The sequence below is a fragment of the Palaemon carinicauda genome, chromosome 4, assembly GCF_036898095.1.
Source record: "Palaemon carinicauda isolate YSFRI2023 chromosome 4, ASM3689809v2, whole genome shotgun sequence".
Taxonomy (NCBI): domain Eukaryota; kingdom Metazoa; phylum Arthropoda; class Malacostraca; order Decapoda; family Palaemonidae; genus Palaemon; species Palaemon carinicauda.
The window spans coordinates 176,675,640-176,688,463 of NC_090728.1; the positions used below are offsets into that span (position 1 = coordinate 176,675,640).

The 12,824-nt window shown below is 39.0% G+C and overlaps 1 protein-coding gene across 5 annotated transcripts in view; it reads right to left on the reverse strand.

Annotated features, from left to right (window-relative positions):
• Positions 1-887: 887 nt before the first annotated feature.
• The window catches only part of scramb1 (scramblase 1), a 129,655-nt gene continuing 117,718 nt past the window's right edge, over positions 888-12,824 (reverse strand). For all 5 annotated transcript variants that reach the window (XM_068372792.1, XM_068372796.1, XM_068372794.1 and 2 more), the window contains 2 exons: positions 4,903-5,064; positions 888-1,560 (listed from right to left, as the gene is read on the reverse strand). In XM_068372792.1, coding sequence (XP_068228893.1) covers positions 1,501-1,560; positions 4,903-5,064 — 222 coding nt within the window. In that variant the 3' untranslated portion in view covers positions 888-1,500. The remainder of the gene's footprint in view (positions 1,561-4,902; positions 5,065-12,824) is intronic.

Below are 12,824 nucleotides of genomic sequence, written 5' to 3' on the forward strand. Positions count from 1 at the left end.
CATTTTGTATTAAAATTGCAGGAGTCTTACCATTGAAGTTTCATCACATTAATTTGCTGTGTGTGTAATTGCAGATTCATGGCTGTTGTATTTTTGCAAAATACTGTATTACCAATGCGTTCCTGATATAGTCCAGCAACTGAAAGAGATAAATGTAGACAGTATTGCTAAGTTGATCATTCTGGTATTAATTACTTGGAACACCAGCAGTTTAGTTAGGAAAGTACAAAATAAGCATGGAACTTCTCTTATTGTAATCCTGGCTACAATAACATTAAAATTTTGCAAAGTAAGCTAGAAGTTAGAAATTTATGAAAGAAAATTTCAATGTATTATAACTTACCTCATCAAAATTATATCAACGACATTATTACAACTTGAAAATCGAATGTAGAACACACTAAATACGAGTAACCAAATTTTCATGGCAAAACACTACTACATGCCATCTAAAACTTTCTATCACTTCAACCGAAATGCAAATATCTTGGGAAGTTAAGGAATTAACTGGATACCCTCCTGCAGGGACCTTGATAATATACCCTAAAACTGATTTTGTTATAAATCCTTTTTATTTCTAGGGTTTTCAATTTGGAGAAGAATTTTTTTTTTAGGTAATCTTACACTAAATTTCATGGAAGATTTATTCCCTTACATCTGATCTAGAAACAACTACAAAAGAGTAATACTCTACCTCAAATTTGTCACAATAATGAAATATTACATCTTTATTTAGGATACTAATTCTACATTGTAAATACAAGTGATTTAGTAAAAGGAATCTTGATACCCTTTTCAATGGTATTTGGCCAAAATTTTACAATTGAATTAAAAGGTAAGGAGAAAATCTATATAAGTTACACATTTGAAAGGTTGAATAAAAAAAGTTTCAAGTACATCATAATGTATTAGAATTACAATACATCTCTCATACGGTAATTGGATTCCATGCTTGTATTGGAGATTGTAGTAGTTTTATACAGTATGTACTATTCAACTACAAACCCGTTTAAGAAAAAAAATAATAAATTCATTGATAGTATGAACCAAATTTAAAACCTTTTTTTGCAGTCATTCATGGCATGGAGGTTTTACTGAAATAAAACTTAAAATTGTCTTATTTAAGAGACCAGCATTTTTAGTTGTTCATCCAAAAAAGCTTATCTTGGGAAAGCACCAACAATCTTGTCTATCCAAATGATACACTGATAGGACTTAATGAGGAGGCACAAGTGACATACCTAAACATTAATAATTGTATATACTGTACTATTTTGTATTAAAAAGTATAAAATAGCACTTGGGAAAAAAAATGAACTTGTCCGGACAAGTCATGCTGAACGAAAACTGAATATCTAACAAGATTAGTCAAGTGAAGACTATTAAATTAAAATAGTTCTACTGCTTATATCTAAACATAGAATATACATTATATGTTACACATATCTTCTTAATATTTCTAAGGCCAGTTTTAATGAAATACTGGGGTGCAGGCATGTTTTAAAACATCCCTGGAGAGTCTCCTTCCTTATTGCCTTGCTTCTCAAAGAACATGAAATCCTGGAAAAAGAAATTAAGAATTGTCAATTATCTGGAATGCATCTGGTCTAATGAACTTATATTTTGTTAAAATTAGAATTGTAAACTCATTTCACATCAGTTAACTAAAACACAACATAATATTTTTGAAAACAATCTTTAAAAATAGGTTATTAACTTAACTATTCTAGTTTTAACACTTTCATGGTAGAATATAAGGACTCCAGTACAAAACAAAGATTATCTACAATGTAACCTCTACCACTGTGATTTCACATACTGTACTGTACTTCTAAGCTAAGTCATTTATGAAAGTTTATTAAAAAAAAATCTTAACAGCATGCATTTCAGAGATTTTTTAATGTGTAATATCTCCAAAGTTATCTGTTATTTTACGCAAGTTAGCAAGAAGAGGAGCTTTTAGCACTTGTTGGAGAATTGGTAATGTTACTCCTCTATGTAAATGTGTTTGTGGTAGCTCAAGTCCCACTGATTACCGCCCAATTTCCATAACTCCCATATTATCTAAAGTTTTTGAACGTCTTCTGGCAAAACGTCTTAATAGGTTTGCTGAAGGTAATCATCTATTCCCTAGTTTGCAATTTGGTTTTCGGAAAGGCCTTGGAGCATGTGATGCCCTTCTTACAATCTCCAATGCAGTACAGAAATCCCTTGATTGGGGTCGGGAAGTTCGTATGATTGGCCTTGATTTTAGTGCTGCCTTTGACCGTGTTAATCATGAGGCCCTTGTTTTCAAACTGAAACAGTTGGGAGTGGGTGGGTCGTTTCTTAGCATTATTATTGATTTTTTAAGTAGTAGATCTCAAAGAGTTGTTGTTGATGGGCACCATAGTGAGTATAGGAATGTGATATCCGGTGTTCCACAGGGTAGTGTTCTTGGCCCATTACTTTTCATACTATATACACATGACATGTGGTTTGGCCTAGAAAATAAGCTTGTTGCATATGCAGATGATGCTACTCTCTTTGCATCAATTCCATCCCCTGAATGTAGATCTGGGGTTGGTGAATCCCTTAATAGAGATTTAGCTAAAATTAGTGCATGGTGCAAATTATGGGGTATGAAGTTGAATCCTAACAAAACTCAAAGTATGATTGTAAGTAGGTCAAGGACGGTGGCTCCTCAACATCCGGATCTCAGTATTGATAATGTTTCTTTAAATATGTATGACTCTTTCAAAATTTTAGGCGTGATTCTTGACAGCAAATTTACTTTTGAGAAACATATAAGGTCTGTGTCTTCTTCAATTGCACAAAAAATTGGCTTATTGAGAAAGTCTTTTAAGATATTCGGTGATCAATCTATTCTGAAGAAGTGTTTTAATTCTTTTATTCTACCTTGTTTTGAGTATTGTTCTCCTGTCTGGTCTTCAGCTGCTGATTCTCATCTTAATTTGTTGGACAGAAACTTACGGTCTATTAAATTTCTTATTCCTGATCTAGATATTAATCTCTGGCACCGTCGATCAATTAGTTCATTATGCATGTTGCATAAGATTTTTCATAACTCTCACCATCCTTTACATTCAGATCTCCCTGGACAATTCTATCCTGTTCGTAATACTAGGCAGGCAGTTAATTCTAATAGCCAGGCCTTCTCCATCATAAGACTCAATACTACGCAGTACTCTAGAAGTTTTATTCCAGCTGTTACCAAGTTGTGGAATGATCTTCCTAATCGGGTTGTTGAATCAGTAGAACTTCAAAAGTTCAAAGTTGGAGCAAATGCTTTTTTGTTGACCAGGCGGACATGAGTCTTTTTATAGTTTATATATGACATTTTTGTTGTTGACGTTGTTAATAGTTTACATATGATATATCTCTTTTGACATTACTTGTTTTAGAATGATTTATTGTTAATTTGTTCTCTTCAGTTATTTATTTCCTTATTTCCTTTCCTCACTGGGCTATTTTTCCCTATTGGAGCCCCTGGGCTTATAGCATCTTGCTTTTCCAATTAGGGTTGTAGCTTGGATAGTAATAATAATAATAATAATAATAATAATAATATAAAGCTGGATAATGAGTGGAAGAAGGCTGTAATTGGCCTGTTTTTAAAATTAAGCTCATTGCCTTTACAAGTCTGTTACAGTTTGTACAGTACTTGAAAAGCTAAACTCAAATTCTAATATAAGCCCATGAAAAAGTTAATGACAAAGATCTACCATTCTTCAACTAAATAAAACTATGTACAAGAGAAATAGTACGCTTTAAAGAAATATGCATAAAACTCGCTGCTACTCTGCCAGCTTAAAACTTTTTGATAATTACTCCAACAAAAGCATGGGGCAAAAATATCTATTACCACTAGTTGCAAGGTCATTGATGCAGCATGGCTTGCGTTGGAGACTTGCCAATGTCAGTTGTTGAATAATCCTCACTGGCCTGGACTAAGAACTGTCCATGAACTCTGAGTTAGGCCAGTCTCTTTATGGCCAATTTCTTTTTGATTACTCTTCATGGTTTTACTACCCATGCCATCATGTTTACATTCATGGTACTGTACCTATGTAATTGTGCTCATGGCTGCAAATGGATCTTCTGGTTGGGCCACTCGTATAAATCTGCTACAGACATGAAATTCCACCTAACACAAGAATCAGCCCCAACCATAATCCCAACTACCAGCTGGTGTATTCACTATTAAAATTGAATCATTGCTACAACAATGAATTCCAAGTAGTTGTGAGTGGGCATGGCCATGCAATGTGCAGGTCAGGTGACAGTGGGCAAGCTGGGCAGAGTACACAGAAGGAAGAGAGGACTGAGCAGAAGCATGTAGTAGATACTGGTCGAGTCTGTAGCTGGACTGAGCTGAACTGGGCCAAGATCTACTAGGACTTAATTGTAGCTGGACAGCATCTACCAAACTCCTCCTAAACAAAACACGAGACTAGACTTGAAAGCTACAAGCTAAACTCATTTAAAATATAGGTTGAAAATCTATCTTCTACCACTAAACCTCCAGAGTTAGGGCATATACAGAAACTAACTACTGTATATTCAAATTGCTCTATAGTAGTACTGTACACTACTGTAATACTGTACTAGAAATTTCCTTTTATTTGGAATAGGCATCCATAATCAACTATAATTGTTGCCTGTTAGAAAAAATCTTCCATTACATACTCCTACTCTTCAAATAGCATTACCATGGGAGTAATGACACAAGAAAACCAAAAAATGTTCATAAAACTCTTTGCAAGTACTTACCTTTGCAGTTCTAAAAGACATATATGCTCATTCATAATACCAAAGATGCCATTTGTTTCTTCCTATTGTTATATCCATTGTAATCATACCTATATAACTAAGTTAACAGTTGTAGAAACTAATACTTACAATAAGGAAGACTGCTCCAAGTAGTGTGGCCTTCATCTTTACATCCAAATCTATTGGAAATGAAATTCCAAAATTGTCAGAATCAGTCAATGCTTCTTTCAACAATCCTACCCACTGTTTACTAATTTTGCCAACTTGTGTTGATCCATCAGCAGATAGGACCTGGAAAAAAAAATTACAGATGAATAAAACTATAAATCTGCATTAATTCCTTTAACAGAAATCTGGGTACAGAATCTAAAGTTATAATTTATCTTTCTTTTATAAAGCATGAGATATTAAGAAAGGATATAAAATTAGCTCTTGACCTTTGTGGATTGGTTCTGTAATGTGTTTCTAAGCCATATGTTTTTTAGCAATACCTTAGTCTGTAAGCAAAGATCAGACTGTATTTAGTGGCATGCCGAAGATAGGAGGCCCTATTTTAATAAAAGATTAGATTACTGTATGTATAAGATTGAACTGATCGTAGACATGGCGGCCGTTACTGGGCGGGGTAAGTGTCAACGGATTTTTTACTCTTTGTTAGACGGTTAGATTGTGGTTTGTTAGACAGTTAAGGTTGTGGTTTGGCACATAAAAAGGACAGTTACAGGTTAGCTTGGGTTTGGCGTCACCAGCCTTCTCCTGATTGGTTGTTATGAGACTTTTAGGTCAAACCACCAATCATTGATCAGGCATCGCGACGTCCATGTATGGGCGCTTTAGTAAAAGCTCCATAGGGCAGGCAGTCTAGTTTCGGAGGCCCATAGAGGTGTCACGCAAGGAATAGAGGTGCCAATATGTGCCAAACCGAGTACCATTTTTCTGAGGGCTTTTTCTTAGTAATGTAACGTAATCATAATTAAGGGTGCCCTTGTAAACTTAAGAGAATATAGTCTGTGTAAATCGATCAACTTGGCTATTATTTGTGCATGAAATCCCCCTCCATTCGTGTTTTCATAAATTAATTGAACCCCAATACGACCCAAGTCGGGTCATATTAAATGGTGTCAGGTGTGGGGTGGTCATTATAGATTAATGTTTGTGCTAAGTAATTTTAGCCAACATGTGATTATTGAAAAAGTGGAAGCAAAAGTTAATAACAATAATGGTTAACACGAGAAGTTGGACGCTGACTGGTGATGACGGAGAGAGGGGTGAAGTGAATCCCTTAGCTCTTATATGCCCGGTACTCGGTGAATGATTCTCCACCACACATGATAGCAGCTACACAACCATCGAGGCAGCCTGGCACCCAACCGGCATCGACAACCTTCCAAGGATGGGGCGTTTTAAGAAGAGGACCTCGATGAGGCAGAGGTCAGAGAGGTAGAAATGTGGCAGAGGTCAGAGAGGTAAGAATGTGGCAGCTGGCGGTTGTTGGAATGGTGGGGGAAGGGGCCACCTACGGGCTCTATGTCCCTACGATGACCAGCGGTGGTGTTATTGATGTCAGGCCACAAACCACCTTCTGAAAGCCGTTTAAAAAGAAAAAAAAAGAAAAAAAAAACGGTGTTGGCACAAGAAATCATGTTCCCCTGTACCAACGAGAGGAGAGGGAAGATGACGCGGGAAAGGAATCAAGAGTCCCTCGGGCTGGCTGCCAGACCTGCCAGGACAGGGGACAGCAGTGCTAAGGGGTCAGCCAGCAATACTTGCCCCAGAGTGTGGGGATGGGGAGACAGATGGACCACCAGTAAGCAGCAAGGGACACCGCCTTGCCAGCGAGGGGTCAGCCAGCAATACTTGCCCCAGAGTGTGGGGATGGGGAGACAGATGGACCCTCAGTAAGCAGCAAGGGACACTGCCTTGCCAGCGAGTGGTAGTGCATCTTCCCAGGGAGGGCCTAAGGGGGTTAGAGGGGTGAAGCAGCAGCCCCTCACCGCCACTCCCGCTCATGGAAGTAAGAATGCTATTCCCGTCTTGGAATAGAGGTGGAATCATGTGTGTAACGAGTTTGAAGAACCGCTCGTTACGGATGCCAACAAAACGTAGGAGTGCCTGGTGCTTAACATGGCCGGAGCCCACCCACGGGCTCAGTGACCCTATGATGTAGAACGGATGAAATAACTTGACGTAAAGCAGAAGGAACAACAAAGAAAAAATTTAGGTTCAATTAGACCTGCGGCTGGAGCGCATAAGAAACGGAAGATCTTGACAACTCCTGAGAGAGATAGGGAGCAAGAATCACAGTGAGAGCGCTAGTAATGGGTCTTCCGCGGGGGAGCCCAGCGTACATGTCTCGTGAATGAGTGTGTGGTTGAGATAGGAGTAGAAAGTTCCCAGATTTCTTGCACATGCGAAGGGATGTCTTCTTCATTGAAGAGGATATCCAATCTAACGTTGTTCTTCCTTCCCCTTTGATAGAGAAAGCCATCCATGTAATCCATGTAAGTCCTTGCACAAGACATGTAGGTATAGAGAAGTGCCTGAGAAGGACCAGAGTGTAGTTTTTTTGGTTAGGGATGAAGAAAGACATTGTTGGATTTATTAATAAGTGCCATGTGTGTAACACTATGCGAAACCACAACCATGTGATACCGAAGGCCAGAACATGGTCAGTAGTGCCGGTTAAGTTTAATAGAGTGCATATGGACATCCTGGGTCCATTCCCCCCGGTAACGATACGTGTTTGTATATGCATTCACACGATTCACACACACGTATGCATTGGTGGACAAAACCGCAGTTTCAGTTGTGAAGGCGTTGCGTTACTTCATAGTGAGGTTCGGATGTCCACTTACCTTGATAAGTGACAATGGCAGAGAGTTTGTGAATGAAGTGTGCAAAGGGGTAACCAAGATCATGAAAATAGATAATTTCACTATCGCCTCTTACCGGCCATCAGCAAATGGGCTCGTCGAATCCCATAACCGAGAGGTGACAAATATTTTAAAGTATCTTGTGGGGGACAATCCAAACCAGTGGGTAGAAATGTTGCCGTGGGCGGAGTTCGCCCTAAACACGGCATATAATGGCTCCATCAGAGATACCCCGTTTTTTGTAGTTTTTGGGCAGGACCCCGCTGCCGTATACCGTTGTCATGGACTCCCACACCTTGCCATTATACAACACAACAATACCAGGTGGTGATGTATAATTTGGCTCGGAGAGTGTTTCAGTTAACCCACAGGTACTTGCTGAGGGCCAATGAGAAGTATCAGACGAGATACGATCAGCGTTTCCGAACACGAATGTCTGATGTAGAGATAGGGGACAAAATCTATCTTAAAAGGTTGCAACCGAGAAAGCATAAACTGGAAGCCTTATATGGCGGACCGTATAGTATAAAAGAAATTAAAACCGATATGGCAGTCTTCCAACACATCCGGACTGGGGCCAAAGGCGAGTATCACCTTTCGCATATGCGCCCAGTCCGAGAGGATAACTTGGTGTGACATTTGAATAAGCTGGTACCCCCTTACCCTGGGCTACCTGGCTACTTGGGAGAGGAAAGTGAGGAGGAGGCACAAGCCGGTATCAGTGCTGTCCTTCATGCACGAGAGAGTGCGAGAGGACAGGGGCCATGAAATGAAGGTGTCTGCCACAAGGCGATTGAGGTCATAAAATCAGGTTTATTTTGTGTATATTCATTCCAAGTGTTTTTTGAAAAGATGTATTAAATTTCATTTTCATTTTTGTTTTTGTTCTAAGCATATAACGAGTATACCATATGTCATACCGAGACGTTTCTGTTGTATTCACGGTTATGTTGAAATTAATTCAAATTTCCTTACTGAGTTGATACTAATTTTGCTGTTACCAATGTTTTTAAGTATGTTTTCAATGTTGTTGTGCTGTATTTAGAGAAAAAAAAAACCATTTTCGTTTATCTCTGTTGAGGATTTCAGTGCTGTTACAGGTAATTGCTAATCATGGGTTGAAAATTGAACATCATTACTGTTCCTCCAATTTTTAGTTACAGTAAAAATAATATTGCTCAGTTATTGATAAGTATTTTTTTATTATTCACTGTTTGAATTTGCTCCTTGTTGCAGTGTCACGGATGTGTTAGCAATGGTTTTCTTGTGGTTTGAAAGATGTCAAACGAGTGTTGGGATTGTAAGTTATTCATTTTGTTTTAATCTTTTTTCTTTATTATTTTCTTTGTTTTGTGTATGTAATGATTTGTCGGTTCATATAAAAATTTTGTTGCATTGAAGCAACTGTTGGTAACACATATGATTATTGTTCTGATTTTAAGCTCCAAATTTCGGTGATGATGTATTTAAACCTGAATTTTGTGTTTCTGTATGACCTTTTGTGGGCGTGATCTTCATCTTTGTGTAACTTGCAATTGTAACACGCCAACTGGCCCTATGATTCTAATTTTAATTTTTGCATGCACCCGAAGAGGATGGTACTCAGCGGTAATGTAAAGAGAAAAGAAAGTGGGGAAAGAAAGAGTTCTTTTTAATTCATTGAGAAAAAAATAGAAAAGTTTAAAAAAAAATCAGAAAAAATAAATGTGAATTTTACATGACGTAAAATCTAAGGGGGGGGGGGGGGAGTGATGAACTGATTGTAGACATGACGGTCGTTACAGGGCGGGGTAAGTGTCAACGGATTTTTTTCTCTTTGTTAGAGGAATGACGGTTAGGTTGTGGTTTGGCACATAAAAAGGACGGTTACAGGTTAGCTTGGGTTTGGTGTCACCAGCCTTCTCCTGATTGGTTGTTATGAGACTTTCGGGTCAAACAACCAATCATTGATCAGGCATCGTGACGCCCATGTATGGGCGCTTGGGTAAAAGTCCCATAGGACAGGCAGTCTAGTTTCGGAGGCCCATAGAGGTGTCACGCAAGGAATGGAGGTGACAACATGTGTGCCGAACCGAGTACCATTTTTCTGAGGGCTTTTTCTTTGTAACGTAACGTAATTATAATTACGGGCGCCCTTGTAAACTTAAGAGAATATAGTCTGTGTAAAACAATCAACTTGGCTATTATTTGTGCATGAAATCCCCCACCATTCGTGTTTTCATAAACTGATTGAACCCCAACACGACCCAGATCGAGTCAAGCTTATGACAGAAAGGATTGACTTAAATAATAATCTTTTTCAATCAATGTCTAATTAATATCTTTAAGAAGAGTATGAAAGGAATCTGAAACTAGGGAATGATAAAACTGAAATGATAAAACTGCTTTCCCTACATACATAGCTGTCAAAACTCAAGGTTTAATAAAGGCGATGAGTAGGAAAGGTTAATATCTAGGCTATGCCAATATCGAATGAATTGCCATTCCATCTCCCAACATCCATTCAAGAATAAATATGAGGGGGGCAGAAAGATTAGTTGAAGGAGGGGAACAAGAGACAGGAGAGGAACAAAGGGTTTAACCCCCTTTCAGAAGAAAAAACTGACTTGAGAAGGGAGAATGCCTGGATCATGTTATTACATTTACAAGCAGTGTATATAAATGAAAATACAGATAAAAGAATCAATGAACAAGTGTGGGATATTCAGTTACAATCACATCCTTCTAGTGGTTTAATTCCACCCAAAATAACCAACTGGTGTGTGTTATTTATAGGGCCAAGGCATGAAATCATTACAAACCCTTACTTTACCTAACTGTCTAAATGTTTCTGCAATAAAATTATTGACACCTAGGTAAGTGCAAAGTCCAATTGCTACAGTTACATCATACATACATATACCAAAGGCACTTCCCCCAATTTTGGGGGGTAGCCGACATCAACAAGAAACAAAACAAAAAAGGGGACCTCTACTCTCTACGTTCCTCCAGCCTAACCAGGGACTCAGCCGAGTTCAGCTGGTACTGCTAGGGTGCCACAGCCCAACCTCCCACATTTCCACCACAGATGAAGCTTCATACTGCTGAGTCCCCTACTGCTGCTACCTCCGCGGTCATCTAAGGCACCGGAGGAAGCAGCAGGGCCTACCGGAACTGCGTCACAATCGCTCGCCATTCATTCCTATTTCTAGCACGCTCTCTTGCCTCTCTCACATCTATCCTATCACCCAGAGCTTTCTTCACACCATCCATCCACCCAAACCTTGGCCTTCCTCTTGTACTTCTCCCATCAACTCTTGCATTCATCACCTTCTTTAGCAGACAGCCATTTTCCATTCTCTCAACATGGCCAAACCACCTCAACACATTCATATCCACTCTAGCCGCTAACTCATTTCTTACACCCGTTCTCACCCTCACCACTTCGTTCCTAACCCTATCAACTCGAGATACACCAGCCATACTCCTCAGACACTTCATCTCAAACACATTCAATTTCTGTCTCTCCATCACTTTCATTCCCCACAACTCCGATCCATACATCACAGTTGGTACAATCACTTTCTCATATAGAACTCTCTTTACATTCATGCCCAACCCTCTATTTTTTACTACTCCCTTAACTGCCCCCAACACTTTGCAACCTTCATTCACTCTCTGACGTACATCTGCTTCCACTCCACCATTTGCTGCAACAACAGACCCCACAGTTACTTCACATTAGAATTGAAACCAAATCACATCAAATACAAAAAAAGGTCTCTTATCAATGCTGGCACCAGACTCAATTGTACAAAACTTTAAAATGCAAGAGGCAACAAAATACTTTAACCTAAACAATCCCATGTGGTCACAGCAACTTAGCAGAATAATATATGACAATAACTGTAACTTAATTAGCCTAAACCTTTACCAGAGAGATCAAAACTTGGTTATGTAATATAGATACATAAAATGATAATATTCATAATAAGTGAAGAGGAAATAGTACTGTATACTAAACCTGAACACTTATCAACCATAAAAAAAATTGGAATGTACTGGGGCCATTTCAGCATACTGACGTATTTCAGCATAAAAGGTGTTGAGATGGATTCAACAGCGCTTGAATCCATATGTCTTACTTATACTCTTTAAGTCCATGCTGTGCACGTGGATACACTAGCTCTGTGACCCTGGAGCAAGGAGGACATCATTTCTTTGATATTTTCTTATCATATTGAATTCCCTGGAAAGTTCTTAGAGACCACACAGCAAATTAAAACTCCAAAAAAGTTTTATACTGAATGGGAGGGGAAAAAATTATGGGACTTACCTACAGTAGGGGGAATCTTGCTCTTCTGAAGGAGGCAAGAGCTGCTGTTTTATACTACACGTGGATGTAGTTGGGTATGTTGAACCAAAGAATAAGCCCAAGTTAAGGTAAGGGGTTTCCTTATAAAAAAATTGGTTAATGTAAATTTTCATACTTTAAAAAATTCCCAATATAAATACAGTATACAAAAATAAACAAATGATGACACATTACTTGTGAATAGTATAGCCCCATGAGGCCACGGGGGCATAAAAACAAATAGAATAGCGCCGTATCCCTGTGTGCCGTAAGAGGCGGCTAAAAGGGACGGGACGAGGGGGCTGGGAACCCCCTCTCCTGTATTATATACTCCTGTGAGACACTGAAGAGGTGGAGCTGGGGAGAGAGTGACTGCTCCCCGCACTCTAGTTTTGGGGTGTCTGAATGTGCGTGGATGTAGTACGATAGAGAGTAAAAGATGTGAGATTGGAAGTATGTTTAGGAATAGAAGGATGGATATATTGGCTTGTGTGAGACAAAGATAAAATGGAAGGGTGAAGTGATGTTTGGTGAAATGACTGGTAGAGTGTCTGGAATTGGAAGGGGAAGAGCAAAAGAGGGTGTGGCTTTATTGCTGAGTGAATGGATGACAGGTAAAGTAGTGGAATGGAATGAGATATCATCTAGGTTAATGTGGGTAAGGGTTAGGTTGGGTAGGGAATGTTGGCCTTTTGTTAGCGCGTATGGGCCAGGTTGTGAGAAAAGTGAAGAATAGCGGAATGAGTCTGGAATGAATTAACTAGGTGTGTAGAAGGACTGGGTAGAAGGAATTATGTAGTTATCATGGGGGATCTTAAATGCTAGAATGGGCGCTGGAGAAGTAA